Consider the following 20,541-nt stretch of genomic DNA (forward strand, 5'->3'; position numbering starts at 1 on the left):
TATCATCCAGCAAGACACACACGTTTGTGTACATCTCTATAATACCTATTAATATTATGACTTTTATACAATTGTATAAGTCCTGATTGAAAAGCCGAATATTTGTTCAGTGCAGATTGTTGTACGTTGACTTGAATTACTGCCATTTATCTCTGTTTTACATATTTAACCTGGAACTCGACTTCTTCTTCCACCTCCGACATTCTATCATTTAACCTTATAGCCTCAGCGAAGTCTCATTAACCTTCTGCTCTCCAATTCACTTCCATTGCTCAGTCTTCATTAAATTAATCTTAAACACTGAAATCCCATCATGGAGCCAAATTATTCATTCTCAGATGTAACCTCTGGTGTAAATATAGAAATTATACCATTGATTCCAGTATGAAAGTATCTTTTGAGAAATGACAAATTACATAATGGAAGTTTGTTTAAAATAGGGGCACATTACCACCACATTCTGGTTCCTTCTGTGTCATATGCCTTATTCTGTCTTCGTGTTCTTAACTACTCACTCCCTCCTTTTGTGCTCTCTAAGTTGGTCCTTCTCCGTGTTTTCCCCCTGTCTTTTGGCAAGCTCTACAATATAAAGGCACAAAAGGCGTTTTTGATGTACCTTTGGTACATTTTTAATGCATGGGGGCTAATTAAATTAGGTGCGAGTTGCCTTGCTATCATTCCTCTACGTCTAATGTACCGGAGAGCAATTCAATTACATGAGCAGCAGCATTCATTGCGACCGAAAATAGGGCTTGATATTTGCTCTTTTTTGCTCGCACCCCAGAGCCTTCTAAGCTGAACTGTTACCTAAAATGCTTTATTTTCTTCTTCGGAAAAGCGCTCACCCTTGAGAAATCATGTTGATTAATGGCGATGGGTTTGAACTTTCTACCCACATAGATATTTCTGTAAAGTTTATAAGGTTTATGTAAATTGAAAATCCACTTTCTATGATGGAGCATGAATTATATTGCAAATTAAGGTTATAATTTAGGACTTCAGCAAGTGGTTCGAATTCTCAGCCCCTGATCAGAGGGGCTTTGTTATCTGGCTATTATTTTTCACAAGAACTAGCATTGATGGCATAAAAATATTATCCTTGTATAATATTACATAAAATATTTACTATTGAATGGAGGAGCAATAAACCTAGGATGGCTGTTGCTTTATATGACAGATGAACATTTATAACTGATCTATGCACAGGGGTATTGACAGTTTTCTAGAAGTGAACAGAAGGAGATCACTAAATCATCAATTTAAAAAAACAAATATCGTATAAAATTAAATATTCTTAGAATTATTTTGGGTAGACTTTTTAACAACATCCTCAGAAAAAGACTATGGGGTATATTTTCTCTCCTCCTGTTTCCACCACTTCTAACTCTGCTCTCCAGCTACTTTGCCCTCCTCCTCGAGGACCCTCCTCCCCCCGTCCCCTCTGGGGGTCTCCCTGTCTTCCGCGCCCTCCTTCTTGGGCTCCGTTGTTTGCCGATCCTCCCTCCCCCTTTCCCCGCCCTCTCTAGCTGTGCATTGAGCTTACTGAGTTACTGTGCTTACTGTTTACTGTACTGTGCTGTCTCATCTTGTATTGTAATTCGTTTTGTCCCTGTACTGCGCCACGGACACCTTGTGGAGCCCTATAAATAAAAATTAATAATAATAATAAGCTGCGGGTTTGAAAAAGTGGGGATGTTGCCTATAGCAACCAATCAGATTCTAGCTTTCATTTATTTAGTACTTTCTACAAAATGACAGCTAGAATCTGATTGGTTGCTATAGGCAACATCCCCACTTTTTCAAACCCGCAGCTTAGTAAATCTAGCCCTATGTATAACATTTTTTTAATGACATACACTGCAAATTTCTATTGACTTAATTTTAGAAACCTTGTTTTGTTTTGTTTTTTCATTTTAAATGGGTTGTCCATGAGACACCCCTCTCTCTCTTTATTGTCTATACTGAAGCACCGGAAGGGATACATTATAGAGACCCAGATGTTTTACATACTGGAAGTGTGCTGACTACCGGCAACACATTTTTATTATTATTATTATTACCATTTATTTATATAGCACCGTTGATTCCACAGCACTGGGCAGAGAACTCGCTCACATCAGTCCCTGCCCCATTGGAGATTACAGTCTAAATCCCCTAACATACACACAGACAGACAGAGACTAAGGTCAATTTGTTAGCAGCCAATTAACCTACCAGTATGTTTTTGGAGTGTGGGAGGAAACCGGAGCACCCAGAGGAAACCCACGCGAACACGGGGAGAACATACAAACTCCTCACAGATAAGGCCATGGTCGGGAATTGAACTCATGACCCCAGTGCTGTGAGGCAGAAGTGCCAACCACTGAGCCACCGTGCTGCAGGAACGAGCAAGTAGCCCAGGCGCGTGCCAGAAGTTTGTATATACCACCATATAGCTTGAATTCTGCATCCCATGTAGGTAATCTTCTGGGGTTAAACTAGATATTGTTCTTTAAGATAAAGCTCCCTAGGCAAGAAAATAATAGTGTTTGTTTTTCTATTTAAGCGGCTGTTTTTGTGGTAATGTCTGGAATGTGCTTTTTCTTTAAAATGTTATAGGCTACATGTGCATTAAAGAAAAGCAAAAACTTTTTTTTTCCTCTCTCACAGTCTGTAAAATATAATCAGGGCCAAATTGCTAGCCTAATTTTGCATTAATGGAAGCTTTTATGAGAAACTCTGAGAAACTAATCTCCTTAAAAGCCTGTATTACAATACAGTAGAGGCATATTGCAGATTGCCAAAAACTCACCCCAGAAGCTATTAAACAAAGAACAGCTGGGAAGTCAGTTTCCTTCATGTCTCCCCTAAAGAATTTACACACATTTTTTATTTAGAAATGTTAAAGCTGGCCAAACACGTACCATTGGCCCGAGCACCATATGCAAAGGTCACTGTCCAATTGAGCCACACATGTGAGTGGCCAAATTGAACAAGATCCGTTCGTTTGGCACTTGGGCCGAGCCTTCGAACCATTTCTGGCTTACATTGGGGCCTGTTAGCGTGGTCAGAAGATAATTGAATAGTCAATACAATAGCGGTTATCTGTCCAACACCTTTTTCAACACAATTGATAATAATCCAAGAGACTTAAAAATCAAGTGGATAGAAATTTAAGGGCAACACATGCTGCTAACGACCAGCTTCAGCTATATACGCCGTTAGGGGTCCGTGCATTGTGGTCAGTCAGTGACCATGTGTCCGTCATGTCAATCATTGACCAATCAGATTATCAACTATTTCAGTGCACATCTGTTCAGTCATGAGGGTTTGATTGGGCAGAGCAATGTTTTACGACCAGTTGTGATATGCCGCTGATCACCGACAAAATATTCAGCATGTTCAGAAGGCATTTTGAAAAGCTTATCGCTCTCCTTCAGTCAAGTTGCATTATTTTTATGTTCGGAAACCATTCAGCAAAAAAAGGTGACATCAACTTTATGCTGCTGATATTTCTGTTTTTGAAACGGAAAAGTCAGGACAGTCTCAGTCTCCTTTCAGGTCACTGGAAGGCATATTCACACACATGCTCTATGACCCAATATATCCCCAACTAGCCATAGCTCTAGTAAAGGACCTAGAAGGATTTATACACTGCATATAACGACTACCTCTAGGTGGGCATAGTAGAGAACCAAAGCTAAATAAAAACAGGAAAAAAACAAAAAGCGAGTAATAAATAATATGCTGATCTTTCAAAGTCTTAAAGAAAAGTAACCCATGACTGGATTAGTTGTTTATACTAAACAAGAACACTAACTGCATATATATTAAGGTTGGGATACTGAACTGTTTTTAAATAGATTTTTCTCAGCTTTAACTTGCAGATACATTAAAAGAACAAAAACTTTATTTATATTACCCTTTTCTTCTTATTATTTTTTTATTGTACGATTGGACAATGATTATTCATTCACATTGGTCCCTGAGGCAATGGAGCTTACCACCCAATTCCATAATACTGATATGTAAACTAGTAGTTTGTTGGTCATGGTCAAATCAAAACCCCGGTGCTGTGAGGAAACCATACTAATCCCTGTGCCTTGCATAAAGCTCTTTATTAAAAGCTCCTCTTCATACATGTGAAAGTAAAAGAAAAAAAAAAATATATATATTTTGTACCCCCTTACCTCAATTCTGCAGTCCAGCCTTTGCTGCCTGGGCCACGATGATGTCTGAACGTTGGTAAATAAATGCTGTAGCAATGGAAATATATCACAATGGTGTTTATTTGTTAAGCATGTCCTATATAAACAGGGAAAGTGATTAGGTATAGAACCCATGACCTTAGGCAGCAATGCTAACCACACCCATAATCCTAGCAGGTTTGTTGTCTGATTCTTATAAATATTGGTTCAGTTCACAAAATTGCTGCTTCCCCTGGGTGTATTAGACCAGTGTCCTTTAATATTTTTGTACAGTAAGTTGACATAGCAAGTGTTTAAAGCTTTCTTATATCTCTAAGTGACAATACAACAATTAGCAGCCATACCATTGTAAATGGATTCTAATTTTTATTCTCTTTAATGGTGAAATTCACAGAACACTTATTGCTTCTGTTTAATTATCTCAACGTATAGATTTTCGTTTTTGCCTATGTTTGCAATTGATGTGAAATAACATATATATCGGTTTATTTTTTTAGAGCCCTGTTATCTTTTTAACTACTGCAGGCCATTAATTAATCTGTCTGGTAAAATATGGTACACGGTCCCCGGTATATCTCGGTTTATTTATAGCCAGTGATGGGGAAGCACTGATCCATAAACACTCACTTTGCAGTTCCCGGCTATTAGAATGCAGGAGGAGTTTTTGGCTGGACTTCCACGTACCTTTCTGAAGGGAAGCGATTAATCTCTGAGATGTGAATGATACATTGAAGTACTTTCACAGATAGACTGGATCCCCGTCTCAGCGGTGATCAGAATTTCAAATAGCCCCTGCAAGTCGATACCCTCTCTGGTCAGCGATCCGAGACAGAACAAAATGTCATATACTAGGTGTCTTTCATTACACGTTAGAGTAAGTTATTTCAGTATTTTGTCCCGGGGGAACCAATGTGTCTTCCAGAACATTTTAAGAGCTTATTAAACAAAAGGAACAACCTGAATTTGTAGGTTACTTTCCTATTTTTGTTCTTCAAATGCAATTCGTTATATTATAGTTGTACATAGGTTTTAAGATACAGTATCTTGTCTATAGAAAATGCTGGGACTTGTAGCTCCACAACCATTGAGCCAGCCTTGGGTACTTAGTTGGGTTATTAGTCTTCAGGCTGGTAAACATTGAGATCTGACTTGTACCATCATATTTTCTGGTTTCAACATTGTTAGATTAATTCTCCCATCAGTCCCTGGCAAGTTGCTTACAGCTATGATGTATTCCGGGAATTTAGATGTTAGCAACATCTTCAGCTCTCTATATTGTCTACAATGCTTGGACAGTGCATGTTTTCTGAAAAGCAATAATGAAATTTTACAGTTGTTAAGGTGCATTTGATTATGTTCTGAACAACTCAAAGTATTCAGTGTTCTCCGTTTTGCTCTTGCGTTATGTCCCTAGTTTATTATATTATTACTTTATTTTTTATTTTCCACATGTGAGTAAAGGGCTGCATGCGTTGGTAGAGCATACTTGGCAACTCTTCCGGAATGCTTAGGATACTCCCGAATTCCGGGTAGGTCTCGCGGACTCCCGGGAGAGCTGGCAATTCTCCCGCATCTGCCCACTTCCTTGTGAGGTGGGCAGATTTGAAGCCTCCATGATGCTATTATCCGGTAATCGCATCGTTTTGGCCAAAATGACGCGATTCACGGAGCACCGACCCCTCACGCCCACCTCTACTCCGAGACTCCTGGAGGCCAGTCTTTAAAGGTTGGGAACTATGTGGTAAAGGTGTCATGGTGTGAGAAGGGGCAGTTGTTTAATCAAGATTAGGATCCCGAGGATGGAGCAGGGTTCCCGATAGCACAGATTTGTGAAGTAATGTACTGTCACTTATCATGATAATAGGGATATCATAATGAAGTAAAAACTTCCTCTATAGGAAACCAAATTCAATTTGAGCAAAGTATTAATTCCCCCCCCCCCCACCCATAGTTTTATGTATTATAATTTAGAGGCTTTTGACTGCCCCAGTTTGATCCAGGGCCCCTACAATTTGGCTACTGGCTGGCTATCAGCTGGCAAAGCATGCTGGGGCTTGTAGTTCCACAATAACTGGAGGGCCACAAGTTGTCCAGGGCTGGTATAGCAAATAACCAAGTTTCCAGCTACATTGCTTGCTGTCTGCCATAGCAAGCCAGTGATGAGGGTAAGGGCAATAGCTCTAAACTTGATTTCCTAATGTGAGCTTAGGAACCCATATGACGACGTTGCAGAGAAGTGGTAAATAAACTTCAACACTTTGATCAAATGGATCACTGCAATTACATTTTCTTCAAAGAATGATCTTCCTTAGCAATACTGCGGCATTTCCAGATAGCCTTGTTTCAACTTTTATGTCTATTCTTTGTTATTTCAGTTGTGCTCCTTTAAATGCATCCTATAGTCACTTTATATATTCTTATCTGCGTCATCTTCAAAGAGTTCGTTATATTAGAAAATGGATTTCGCGTAATAATGGTAGACGAAGTAGTGGAATTCTAATACTAATTAACTATTTCTGCTGTAACAAACGTGAGGTCTCAGGACTGATGTTTTGGATGGGTCCTTTCTAAATGTCAGACATGGCCAGTGCACAGCATGGTATTGTCTGGGTAATGGTCTCTAGATCTGAATTCCTGAGCAGTGGGGAAAGCTTTAGAGCTTTAGGAGTGCTCATTTTGCAATGTGTGTGTGTGTGTGTTTTGGATCAAGCCAAATGAATCCTTCATGGCGATCAGTAATGGTCTGGTCAACCATCTAGTGCGAGATATTGTATCTGGTAATTACTCTACATTGGAAAAGTTATTGCCATGGGTAATCATAAGGACAGACCTGTACTCTTGCAGGAGAGCTTCCAACACCGCTATATTGCGTATTAATGGTTGGCATCAGGGAACAGTTTTAGGGGGATTGAAGAGTTTTATCTAAAAATTATTCTCCTCGTAGATTTGGAAGGCGCCACAGTGCTCCGCAGGGCAGTACAGTAGGGAAAACAGGACACGCATAAAACAAGGACGTACAAGGCAGAAAAAACAAACGTAGACATGAAACCAAAGGGTTTGGAGGACCCTGCTCATTAGAGAGCTTACATTCTACGTGGAAGAGGGCACAAGAGGAGTGAGTGTGGCTCAGAGTGGAGATCGGGACGGCTGTGAGGGTATATGAGTGTGAATAGTATCACCAGGGGTATTTAGAAAATGTTTAAGGATTTGAAGGCTGTGGGAAAGCCTGATTGAGCGTGGTAGGGAATTTCATAAGTGTGGAGCAGCCTTGGGAGAAGTCTTAAAAATGGGATTTAATCACGATTTGCAGTAATCTCAAACAACTGCATGGTCCATCATGGAGACCGTTCCCACTACTAGCCCTAACACACTTATACACACTCACACTTCCTGTAGGGCATTTGATTAAAGGAATGCAGTTGTCAAGGTGATGCCTTACCTCTACCTGGGTTCAGAAGAGACACTTAATTAACATGCAGTATGCTGTGGGCATCCTGCCTCTGAAATGTCAGTACTTTTTTAATACACTTTCTGCATTTCAACAATATAAAGTAATGTCTCCAAAGCATGCTGTGCCGATACTAAAAAATAACTTATTTTAATAATTATAAAGTTATTTATTTACATTTTTATTGGGAGGATGCAGGCACATTCACTAATGGAAAAGTTTTTTTTTCACATCTTACTCATTATCTGTTCATATAAGTTACGTAAAATAAAAATATATATTCTAAGACCCTAGCAAAGCTATTTAAAATTATCTTGTATGGACTAAAATGTATTCCTGGTGAAACCAGCAGATTTTAAAAAAACATTAAAATTGGTCTGGTCACAAAGGGTTGGAAACTGTCCAGATATGAAGGGGTTAAGGTGTAAGTTTCATGAAGATATAAAACACTTGTCTTATAGGCTCCTTTCTATGTCTTTCTCATACTAAACAGCTTGAAATAAGTCCGACATCAGATAAAGACATCCGCAGAAGCTTTTTACAAGACACAGTTGAGTGCAGATTTGAATACTTTCTATGGCACTATTCAAATTTACTGGGGGGGGAGAATAACATAATCTCCTTTCAGCTGAGGTAGTCTTCACTATGTGCATCCTTAATTATGTTTAAGAATATTGCTTTACCTTCGCCTCATGGTAATGAGATACTCTTGACTATGTAATGGATTTTTGACAAGAAGACTGTTCCTGGCTTAGCACTGCAGCTTCAGAGGAGCCTGTGAACCATCCTATTGAGTGCACTTGTCGTTGACATAGAGTGGAGGCAGCCATTTTGTGGGCTGCGCCAATGTTCATGAAGACACAGCGTATTGACTCACCAGGAACCAGCAACCTTACTGAAGCTTCACTTTATATTCATTAAAGAGTACATGTTTAGTCATTACACAGAGCGGTTGTCTAGGGCACCAACGGTTAGGGGGCACCTAAAACACTGGATGAGTGACATAAGAAGATATTGGTGTCGTTATTTAAGAACATCGGGCCTGATTCCTTAAGGATCTTAACTTGAGAAACTTCTTATTTCAGTCTCCTGGACAAAACCATGTTACAATGCAAGGGGTGCAAATTAGTATTCTGTTTTGCACATAAGTTAAATACTGCCTGTTTTTTCATGTAGCACACATATATCAACTTTAAATTTCAGTGTACAAATAAGCTATCAAGTATTTGTGTGCTACATGAAAAAACAGTCAGTATTTAACTTATGTGTAAAACAGAAAACTAGTTTGCACCCCTTGCATTGTAACATGGTTTTGTACAGGAGACTGAAATAAGAAGTTTCTCAAGTTAAGATCCTTAATGAATCATGTCCATTATTTTGACCACTTACTATTGTAACATAATTGTTATTTGATGTGCTAGGGCAAGCTTCCACATGAAGGGTTCTATTGTAGTAATTTTTAGCTCTGAGATGTTTGTCTGTAAATAAGCTCCATTACGAAAGAGTGAACCACCGCCCTTCATTGTGTTAGAGGCCAGAAGTACTGAGGTTTTAAGGTTCACTAAAACATATCTGCACTATTAACTCCAGTAGAAAATGAACAAAGTATTATGAAACATTGATTAAAAGGTAAACTTTGGTACCTCATAGCAAATTATTTACAAAGTATCTCTCAAAAATTAAAAGGACGCTGTTTTATTCTGTGAGATAAAAAATACAGACATACATTATTACTGCATTTTAAATACACCAATCCTAGTAGACGTTCACTGGCTCCCGTATGTACCTGATTCTGTTTACCCTCCCTTAGGATGTAAGCTCGTATGAGCAGGGCCCATCTTCCCTCCTGTCTCCTCACCTGTTCTTCCACTCCGTCTCTACTGTATCTGCCTGCCTGGAGTTTCTGAAGTACTGGTACTTTGTGTTTATTGTTCTGTACTGTTCTACCCTGTATAGTCTACTGTTTGTACCATGTACGGCGCTGCGGAAACCTTGTGGCGCCTAACAAATAAACGATGATAATAATAATAATAATGTGCCTGTCTGCACACAGTTGTCTTTCAGCCTGATAAAGTCACTGTAGAGATAAGTATTAAGAGTCCTCTGCTATAATTAAATAAATAATTGAAATCTATCTAAATAGAATATTGACCAAAATAAATATATATATATATATATATTACTTTTAGACTGTACGTATTAAAATTAATTAGTTACTAGGTTTAATAACAAGTGTTGGTTGATTTTACCATGAAGTGCTAAAATGTACATGGATATTTGTAAAATGCCAAATCCAATATTCATCGCTTAATGACTGGATGGTTTTACTGCTGCAATACTGAGCTGTTGATGGTTGACTTTGAGCTTTATACATGTATTATTAGGTGAATTATTTGGGTAGTGTGTTCTCCTTTGCGGCATTCTACAGATAATCCTATTGAGGTAGATATGATGCATTGAGCCATTACATATTTATTGTCTGCGGCAGGAAGCCACTGTTCTGTGAGATTTAGCTCCTGTGTGATATATCTGCTTCCTCAGCTGCAATGCCACACTTTGTATTTATGATGGGCCTCTCATAGCGGGTGCCGGTGTTGTGTGTTATCCAGCGATTTATAGGTGCAAGGAATGGATTAAACCTGTCAGATGTTTGTTGAAGGGAGAGTACAGAAAAGGATATTTTATTGTGGTAAGCGAGGGCTTTGTAAATGTACTAAGTGGCGTTTTAATGTTCTGTAACCATCCCATAATGACATGTAATATCGGGATGGTAATACAAAGCCCTTACCATTTTGTAGTGTGTATATAGGGTTAATATCTTACCTGGGGGGGGGGGGGGGAATACTGGGCTTCCAATCCTGGCTATTATTCGGTCCTATTCATACTTGCTTACGCTCCCGGAATTTTTGGGAGGCTGCTGAATTTCAGGGAGTTCTCCCGGACTCGTAGGCAACCCTCCCGGACCCTGTAAATTGCCGAAATATACGGCATTGAATACCGGGGGGGGGGGGGTGCGGGGAGAGGGCTTAATCGCGTCTTTAAGCCCCGCCCCCGCTATTCAATATTCAATACCCAGCCTCCGCTATTCAATACTTTGAAATTCCTGTATTTCAAAGTAGGGGAGGGGCTATAGTGATGTAACAACATCGCCACGCCCCTCCTGCCCTCTGTCACATGATCTGTACTCGGGATCTCCCGGAGTACGGATTTAAAAAAATAGGCAAGTATGGTCCTATTACACATACTAAGTTCCATTTTTATTTGCCAGACTTGTAATATGCCATGTGAATAGGAACTGCCCATTCACGTGTGCAGGCGAATTGGACAGATCCTTCTATTTGGGGAGATGGACCAGATTATATCAAACTCAATTTGTTGGCAAGGTGGCATTCATGGCCATATTTTTACCAGTGCATGCTGACATAGGATCAGTCCCTATTATCCGTTTATCAGGATGAACAAAAATTTTGGGTCACGTTATAAAGTTACCAAGTTGTCTATTGGCATCTCTGTGTATGCACAGTGTAAGGGTCACATATTAACATCATGGACCCACTCCGCAGCCGTACATCTATTTTAAATTATACAATTTTTAATTTAAAATCTAAATGTACCAGTAAACATAGCTGTCAACCCTTTGTGAGATTCCTGATATATTTACTAATTGTGATATTTACCCTTTAAGGCTCATTAAATTGTGCCCAAGATAGACATTTTGGCCATGTGAAAAGTGTTCATAGGGATCAATGACCACATTCGCTGTTCTGCAAGGCATATGGTCCCCGCACCCTCTCCGTAGCAAGGGCAAAATGGCCACATATTATAGAGAAAGTAGCTAATATATAAGAAAGAAAAGTGACAAGGGAACTTACACCTTGCTGACACATATGGTGACCGCTTCATTCTACCCAATCTCCAAATCAACGGATCTGTAGTCCAATTGTACAATTTGTTAGATGGTTGGTCCAAATCGCCAGCGGATGTGTTCATTTTGGTGTATGGATGACTGCGCACACTTGTTGATATGTTAATGTGCCGAATAGCTTTTTTTGTTCCGTCCCAATCAAATCAGACCACAAGGAGATACCAGGTTAACTTAAAAGGACTAAATTGCGCAGGGACATTATCATATATGAGGCCAGTTTAATTTATTTCCTTAAGCAAAAATCCAGGTTTATTGGATTAATGGCTTGGCTTGGCAGCACAGAGCTGGGAGCGCTGGCATTGAAAACCAAGTGGGCAAGTAAAACATCTGTTTTGTATGTAGTGAAAGTGCCTCCTGAAAGCCAAGAAAATTCATGCATGAACCGTGTTGAGAACACGCATAGTTTCTTGAACCGGTAGGTTGGGATTGGTTTGCCAGAGTTGATGACTTTCTTGCTCTCCTACAGGTAATGTTACATTGGGTTGGGGGAGGGTGTCTGTTTCCAGAGTTGAACATCTCCTTTAGAAATAATTACTTTCCTCATTATCTGAAATGTATGATTGGCAGTTCAATCCCGCTGAATGGATCAAAAGTACATTTGCAATATTCATGTGTTTTGGATGTGCAAATGCTGACCTCCTCACGCCATTACATAAAGAGGCGCACATGCCCTATATATGCCATTAAGTTCATACATGCAGATTGTTAGTGCTTGTGTGGGCCCATTAATACAGCACAGTGGTTGTCACAGAAACGCGTGGAGATTTGATGCTGCAGACATGCCTTATTATTGAATTGGATGCAGTTATTCTAGTCACACTAGAGATTAGAGTCTTGGCTGACAATTCTGGAAGTATTATCTTTTGTTTATAAAAATTCCAACTCATTCCGCCGGGATGTGTAGTAAGACGTGATAGGGATATTGTTGTGATATAAATGTATTTGGTAAAAAGGAAATATTGGTGAGGTAAATTTTTAAGGGCAAGGTAGTTACAGCTCTGATCTCTAGGCACAGTTCATTGTGGACTATAGTTCACATTTTTGTGTTTCGTGCTTTTATGAGCATTTGAATTTTTGTCCTATGTCTGCTTTTAAGGTTATCTCTTTGCCAATTTTCAAAGCAGCATTTGAAATCTTTTCTCTCAAAAGTGTTCCACAGGCCATGATACATTTGTGCTTAATGGGGCCAGCCGTCGTATGTCTTGGGCCTGATTAATGGCGCAGTGTTAATGTAGTTACGTCCTGGGTGAATTCAGAGTGCGCCTGGCGGATGTCGCGTAACATGTTCAGGTTAAGTCGTCAAAGAAGTGGTTAAATTGGCAAATGAAGATATTTCATAAGCTCTCATGAATTAATTTTTACAAGTACGTCAAAACAACAGATGACAAGTGGACTAAATCATAAAGTCGTAGAATTTATGTAGATTAAACGTCAACATAAAAGAAGATTGATTGTCATTCCAGCAAGCTGGAGACGGATAAGAGATGGGAACAGATGGCTGTAAACCAAAGTGTGATTCCCAACAAAGTACTTAATGAAGAGTACACACTGCTGGTAAATAACGCGTTTCTCCGCAGTGCTCAACGTGTCTACGGCCTCTGTGTCCCATCTGACTTTGTCATGTGGTTGGGAATAAAATTCATCAGTGAGGTAGATGCTAATGTGGTCTGCATTCAGCAAAATGAATGCTAATGTGACATTTTTTATACATATGGTTTATTTTTCTTTCTCATTAACCGCTCAATGAGAAAGAACATTTGTTAATGGTGCTTATTCAACCCATAAAGTTCTAATACTAAATTTAGCAACAAAATAAAGGAATTATGGTGGTGCACTCAACCTAATATCATTGAGATATCCTCCCCTTGTCTTATATGCTATGGAGAAGGGGAAAGATGCAAGTCTATCCCTCTCTCTTCTAACCTTGTTTCGCTCTCTCGCTCTCTCTCCTCTGCCCCCCGCTCTCTCTCCTCTGCCCCCCGCTCTCTCTCCTCTGCCCCCCGCTCTCACGTTCTTCAAACCATTCATGAACAATTTTTGCAGTGTAGCAGGGCGCATTATCCTGCTGAAAGAGGCCACTGCCATCAGGGACTACCGTTGCCATAAAAGAGTGTACTTGGTTGGCAGCAATGTTTAGGTAGGTGGTACATGTCAATGTAGCATCCACATGAATGCCAGGACCCAAGGTTTTCCCCCACAGAACATTGCCCAGAGCATCGAGCCAGCTTGCCTTATTCATATAGTTCATCCTGGTGCCATCTCTTCCCTAGGTAAACGACACACTCGCACCCAGCCATCCCCATGATTTAAAATAAACCGCGAGTCATCAGAGCAGGTCACCTTCTTCCATTGATCCATGGTTCAGTTCTGAAGCTCAAGTGCCCATTGTAGGCACTTCCGGCGGTGGACAGGGGTCAGCATGTGCACTATGACCAGTCTACGGCTCCGCAGCCCCATACGCAATGCACTGTGTGTTCTGACACCTTTCTATCATAGCCAGCGTTAACTTTTTCAGCAGTTTGTGCTGCAGTAGCTCTTCTGTGGGATTGGACCAGACGGGCTAGCCTGTCACCCATGACCCTGTTGCCAGTTAGGCGGTTGTCCTTCCTTGGACCACTTTAGGTAGGTATTAACCACTGCATACCGAACAAACACCCAGCAAGATCTGCCATTTTGGAGATGCTCTGACCCATATTTCCTGCTTCCAGAACATCAACTTCAAGAACTGACTGTTCACTTGCTGCCTAATATATCCCACCTCTTGACAGGTGCCATTGTAACGAGTTAATCAATATTATTCACTTCACTTCTCAGTGGTTTTAATGTTGTGGCTGATCTGTGTACTTTTTATTCGTTTTTTTAGTGCAGTTGTTTCGTTGCCCAGAGGCCGATGGAACCTTTTTAGGACAACACTATAACCTGCTTCAGAGCATCTATATAATGTTGATTTTCCATTTGAGTCTCTGCTGAGAGGGGCCAAACCTGTTCATACGGACTGGGTCCTCCTTTTATGCCAGTCTCCCATCATTTACATGGTGCTAGATTAAGTAATAATACATAGCCGTCTTAGTCCATTTTTCCATCCGCTGCTTCTCAAACACATCAATTTCATGCCATGTAAAGGGTGCCTTTTATCCAGAATGTTTTGAGATTTCTTAAAATCTCCATCATAGAATGGCACGTTATCAATCCTGTGTTGGTTCAATGAGCAATGTTTTGAATGTGAAATTATAGTACTATTAACTCACATTAGACACAATGTTCTCATTGTACTCACCAGAAGGATGGAAGATATTATACAGTGGTGAGTGAGCATTACCATAGTATTGTGAGCTGTGTATTATGATTTTGGTGTGTGCAAAAGCCAAACTCGACATAACCATTTCTCATTAACTTACATTGTATTATTTAACTTTTTCTGTGTAGCAAACTTGATTGAAAGGGTAATAATTTGTTTCAGAAGGGGTAGACACTTTTATGGTATTTGATTATGTATCAAACCATAATCTCAACAGTCCCCATTTTTTTTTACAGCTAGCAGAAGGGATGAGCCCTATACGATTACATAGCAAACATTTGATGAAGAATGGTTGTGTGATCTGGTGTGAATTAGGCTGATCTTCTACATAATCAGCACCCTACAGACATGGACAAGTGTGTATGTGGTCATATTGTGTGTGTTTATATAATCTGGAAAGTATGGGACTTTACATTATGCACTGTGATTGGCTAGATGGCAGCTTGTTTCATACCGTCAGAAATACTGCTTCTGTCTGTTTTACCTTTACCCCACCTAGACAATGGTCTAGTTCATAAATAATTCACTTATTCAGCTCCTGTGAGTGCTTTCTATCTATTCATCTATCTATCCATTCATCCACTCACACTGTTGGCAGGTATTGTGCTAGTAAAACTAAAATGCAGTTTGATCCAGTAATGTGAGTATGTAACATTCTCCATGTATGAAGGTAATTGATATGCAAATGAATACAAATAATTGTTCTATTATCAGCCATACTATTGGGTATAACAAGTGCAGTTATTCATTTTCTGGGCACAGAAAAGCTTCTGCTGTTGTTGTTGTTGCTTTGCTGCAAACGCTGTTTTGAAAACATGATCTTCCATAGTGGATAAAATCTCCTCTGCGACACTGGCTCAATTGCCAACCAATCAGATTGGTGCATCCGGCTTTCTTTCCATGCCCTGACTGTTTGGTTTTCTTTTCCTAGGTCCCTGCAGATGGGAATGCCGGACTGCTGGCCGAGCCACAGATTGCCATGTTCTGCGGCAAACTCAACATGCACATGAATGTTCAGAATGGGAAGTGGGAGACTGACTCCTCTGGAACAAAGACCTGCATTGGCACCAAGGAGGGCATCCTACAGTACTGTCAGGAGGTAGGTGCCTGCTTACTGTGCATTCAGAATGTACCATTCAAGCCATGGGGGTGTGCAGCTTTTACTTTTTCATTCCACAGCACCAGAAAGATTTATTATCCTACTAATTCTAGCATAAATAATTTGACGTAAGAGCCGCTAAACTGCCTTTGTGCGTCCTTGGTGACCTGTGTATTTCTGACCGTCTCTCTATCATCAAATGGCTATAGAGCCCCACAACGGTTTTAATAGGTCAGCCCAAAAATGATACTGTGGGGGGCAGTTATGAGACTAGTTCACAAAATTCTGCTCTAGAACCAGTCATGGTCTCGCTATCTTTTCTAGTCGTGTTTACACAATGAAAGCCGATGTTGTTTGCCATGGGTTTATTTAAAAAAATCTGCACATAAAATGCTGTAAACATTCTTTTATGGTCTATATAAACAGTAAAAGATGGCTCTCCACCCAATAATTTTTTTTTTTTTGAAATATATAGTCCATATACACCTCTTAACACATCCTTTATATAAGACGGCTGCCGTCCTTCAAAATATCGGATGGAAAATTCGACCAAATAGCATCTAGAAAACTGAAGAAGGAGAAGGGGCACCCAATAGTGTAGTATTTCTGGGAATTACACCCCAAGAAAAAGGTAATGTTAATCTGCGTCCAGATATATGAATAAAAGAGGCACATCTGTGTGAGAGTTCCGAATTCATCAGGGCAAGTCGTATTCTTACACATGTATGTATATGAGAGAGAGAGCTTATTTCACCCAATAATATGTGTATGTACCAGATATAATAGAACTATTGCTTATCTGTACTGTTTGACGTCCCTTGTAAAAAACTTGAACCACTGTTATTCTGAATATAGAGACCATATAGTGTACTATATTAAATTGTATCTGTACTAAATTTACAACACACACAGTGTACAATAAAATACAAGCCTATATGAGACCTGACAGTCTGGCCAGGATTTATCAGGATCTCAGTCCACACATTCCCTTATTCAGAAGGGCAAGAAACATTCGATGGAAGCAATAATCTCCAGGAGCAGAGGAGAGTGAATAAATCCACTGGATAATGTAGAATTAATGGTGATTTACTCAACGCGTTTCGTCTCTCTAGTGAGACTTTGTCCTATGATTTTCTTTTGTTCTCCTACTGGCCCGTTGGACCGGGGTGTAAGAACACGATCTGCCCTGAAGAATTCGGGATTCCCATACATATGTGCGTCCTTTATTCATATATCCGGTATGAAGATTAATATAATTTTTTGAGGGGGTTTAATTTCCCCAGAAATACTACACTATTGGGCACCCTTTTTCCTTCTTCTTCTGTTCTCTAAATGTTCTTTTTACTACATAACCATTTTAAATGTAAGGAAAATGGGCATTGTTTTAGAATTGGTGTCTATTTTCACTAGGTTAATGTTTGGTTTAACAATAGACAGGGAAATGTATTTAGTTGCCCTGTTCCTTCCCCTGCTGAGATGTAACAGTCTGTCATCCACACAAGTGTGAGAACATGGTACAAGTCATCATTAACATTTGCAGAAATCAACATATTTACAATGTAGAGTTTCGTACAGAGGAGCTCTCTTGTGTCCACCAGAAAAACACCATCTACAGATCTGTTCTGTTTCCAAATTAAGGACATGTTCACCATGAAGTCCCTTAAAATGAGGAGCTTATTATGGACCAGCACGTTTGCCACCTCCTTACTGTTGTTGCCACGTACACCTCCACATGGACAACATTGTGGAACAACCCCTCCCCTCATTGTGTTATGTGATTGAGAGTCCCAGCCCTACAGCTAAGCGTTGGGATTGTCCATCATATTACATAGTGGAAGAAGAGCGCATCTACAACTTGCGTGGGCAGGAGGTCTCCATTGTCACCAGGGGAAGCTGTGACCTCTGCTCTCTCAACGAGACAGTGGTTCAATGAAGGACATCCCCTACATGAGGGCAGCAAGGTGATGTTTGCTGAAATTTACGATCCATCTTGTCAAATTTGAAACAATTATATTGAACGTACATATCTACATTCATTTAGATTCAGGTAATACAACAGTGGAATTGCAATCTGAGCTGTCTTTGCATCATGCTCATTGGAGCACTAAATGAAATTTCAGCAAAACCAGCATTGATTCTAAGAAGCTGAGCGAGTTGTTCAGCAATTGTCCTTACAAACTCTTTACCTCTTTCTAGTGTGGCTTCTACCCAGGCTACCAAGATCTGGTGTATACAGAGGTGTTTATATCTTTCTTTGTGGGATTTGTTTAGTCGAGAATTAGCTCTCCAATTGTAAATGTTATTTAAATTATATTATTATTAGTTTCCCAACTTTTCTTTATTTGTGATGGGAATCTTATATTGGTGAGTGGATATAAGGCTCTCACCATAACAACCTCTTCTACTAGTCATAATAATCAGTGGAGCCATCAGAAAATATTGTACCTGATCGTGTATTAATCCTAGTAGACACTTTTGTTGACTTTTTGTTTTGTTTAATTTTATGTATGACTATCCGTCATGTCCATGGTTGTCTATGTTGGCGGCACAAGCATTTCTGCTGGATCATGTGAAAGCGATAGCCAGTCAACACAGAGCTTTCTAATATAGATCATTCAATCACTCGCACATATGACGCACACATATGAGTTTATTCTGTCTATAATCTGACTACATTAAGTGAAATGTGCCCACACCAGCTACAATTCTCTCTGCCCACTAGATTGTGATATATCTAATTGGCTGCAGTTCACAAAGCATATGGACCTATAATGACTGCCTATTCTCACCATTATCTGCTCAGGATCTTTCAGATGTCAATCGGGACTTGCAGGAAATGCAGACAGGCGTTGTTCAACTTAAATACCATAGAGCTGGATCTTTCACCAATTTGGGCATATACACAGAGGACCAGATTGACCCAATCCAGTCTGTATCATGGGGATTATTGACCAACAGATTTTTCCATTTTTGCTATCAAATCCAATCCAGAACGATTTGAATTGATCATTTGGTCGGCCAACCACATTGAAAGTTTCTTAACGCATGTCTACATGTGGATAGCTCACGCTCTAAAGAAACCTGAATTCAGCTATCAGTCATTGAATCAATCGGGTACCAGGGATAAAGTGCAGAAAGAAGTCCCAGCCGTTTACAACATTATTTTGTTGCAGAAATAATCAACAACAGTGTGGCGCTCAACCCAATCCAACCATATCCAAATTATATTAGTCCCAGAATGTCCAGCACTTCCTTATTTACAAGGTGGCAGCCAAATGTCCAAGAACCAAATGGTAAATCCAGTATCAATAAACCTAAGAAAGAAAAATGGTGAGAAGAGAGCCTGGTAGTGCAGTATTCCTGGAGTCATACACCAGTAATAAAACGTGGTAAGTATTCGGTGTACCCAACAATAGTGAAAGATGGGCACATCACTAGTGAACCCCTCTTGTCACCTCATCATCAGCAATTTAAACTCTTGGAATCTCCCAGTTATAAGTTGCGGAAACCATATGAGATAGTGTAGTATATTGTGGTCAAAATAATACAGTGATAAACACCAGAGGCTTATGTGCTACCAGATAGATAATGAATAGAAGCTTATCTGTTTAATTCCTGGTATCCCCCAATGATTCTGGATGGCCTCAGCTATATTGCTCCAAATAGAAAATGAGGACTATATAGTGTAGCATTTAAAAAACACTTTAATCCAGTAAATAGTTAAAAAATACACTGACAAACAAACATATATTCAGGGCTTATCTGTTACAATGTCCTTAATCAGCAATTCGTAAATGCAGCTGTGCCAAAGATCAGGTCCTAATCCTATAGCCAACATTTCCCGGATTCAGTGGTAGTCAGTGCAGATACTGCTTGCCGTATGCTGGCAACCTTAACGCATTTCGTCTGGGAATGACTTCATCAGGAGGGCAGTCACATACAGAAATTTGTGTCTTTAAATAGCTGGGGAGCGCCATTTTGCGCCTGCTTACTCATTGAAACGCAGTGTGCCTTCGCGAGACATCAGCATTGTGAGATTTTCAGCGGACGCTCAGATTCTCGGAGCAAACATTTCAGACCACACTATCGTTCCCTACTTAGATCAGAGCAACTGCTTCTAAGTGTGACCAGCATAGCATAGAACGTTTACTCAATTATAGACTTATATTTGTATAGTGGTTAATAATAAACATACTCTGCATAATAATGGCTATTGTTTTAAAACCAATGCTTATTAAATCAAAGTGATATCTTCTTACAATAAATATATATTGGGTATATTGGGACCTAAAATACTTCCTACATACATAATACAATCATAATACCCTAAAAAAAATATAAAAACATGTTACTATAAAGAGAGATACAACCTACAGTCTAATAAACAAAACTATTTATTAAGGTTCAGAGAACCATATATTCAGCTTGCCTATGGGAGTATAAAAACCACAGGTTAGAATCTTCAGACTAAAATCTAACTCCTAAAGCATAAAGTTGCAAAGACCTACTTGGTGAAATTACTTAATAAAAAGGGGACAATTTCATAACCTTTATTTAGTCCATGAGGAGCGAGAGTGTTTAGCT

General features: G+C 39.6%; 1 protein-coding gene and 1 long non-coding RNA gene across 2 annotated transcripts in view; one reads left to right on the forward strand and one right to left on the reverse strand.

Moving 5' to 3' along the window:
* Positions 1-20,541, reverse strand: part of LOC142139481 (uncharacterized) — a 928,167-nt gene that overhangs the window by 535,579 nt on the left and 372,047 nt on the right. The gene's annotated exons all lie outside the window — the stretch shown is intronic.
* Positions 1-20,541, forward strand: part of APP (amyloid beta precursor protein) — a 183,888-nt gene that overhangs the window by 37,373 nt on the left and 125,974 nt on the right. Inside the window, exon 2 of the mRNA XM_075198369.1 lies at positions 15,790-15,957. Coding sequence (XP_075054470.1) covers positions 15,790-15,957 — 168 coding nt within the window. The remainder of the gene's footprint in view (positions 1-15,789; positions 15,958-20,541) is intronic.

Source organism: Mixophyes fleayi, chromosome 2 (genome assembly GCF_038048845.1).
Source record: "Mixophyes fleayi isolate aMixFle1 chromosome 2, aMixFle1.hap1, whole genome shotgun sequence".
In the NCBI taxonomy this organism is placed as follows: domain Eukaryota; kingdom Metazoa; phylum Chordata; class Amphibia; order Anura; family Limnodynastidae; genus Mixophyes; species Mixophyes fleayi.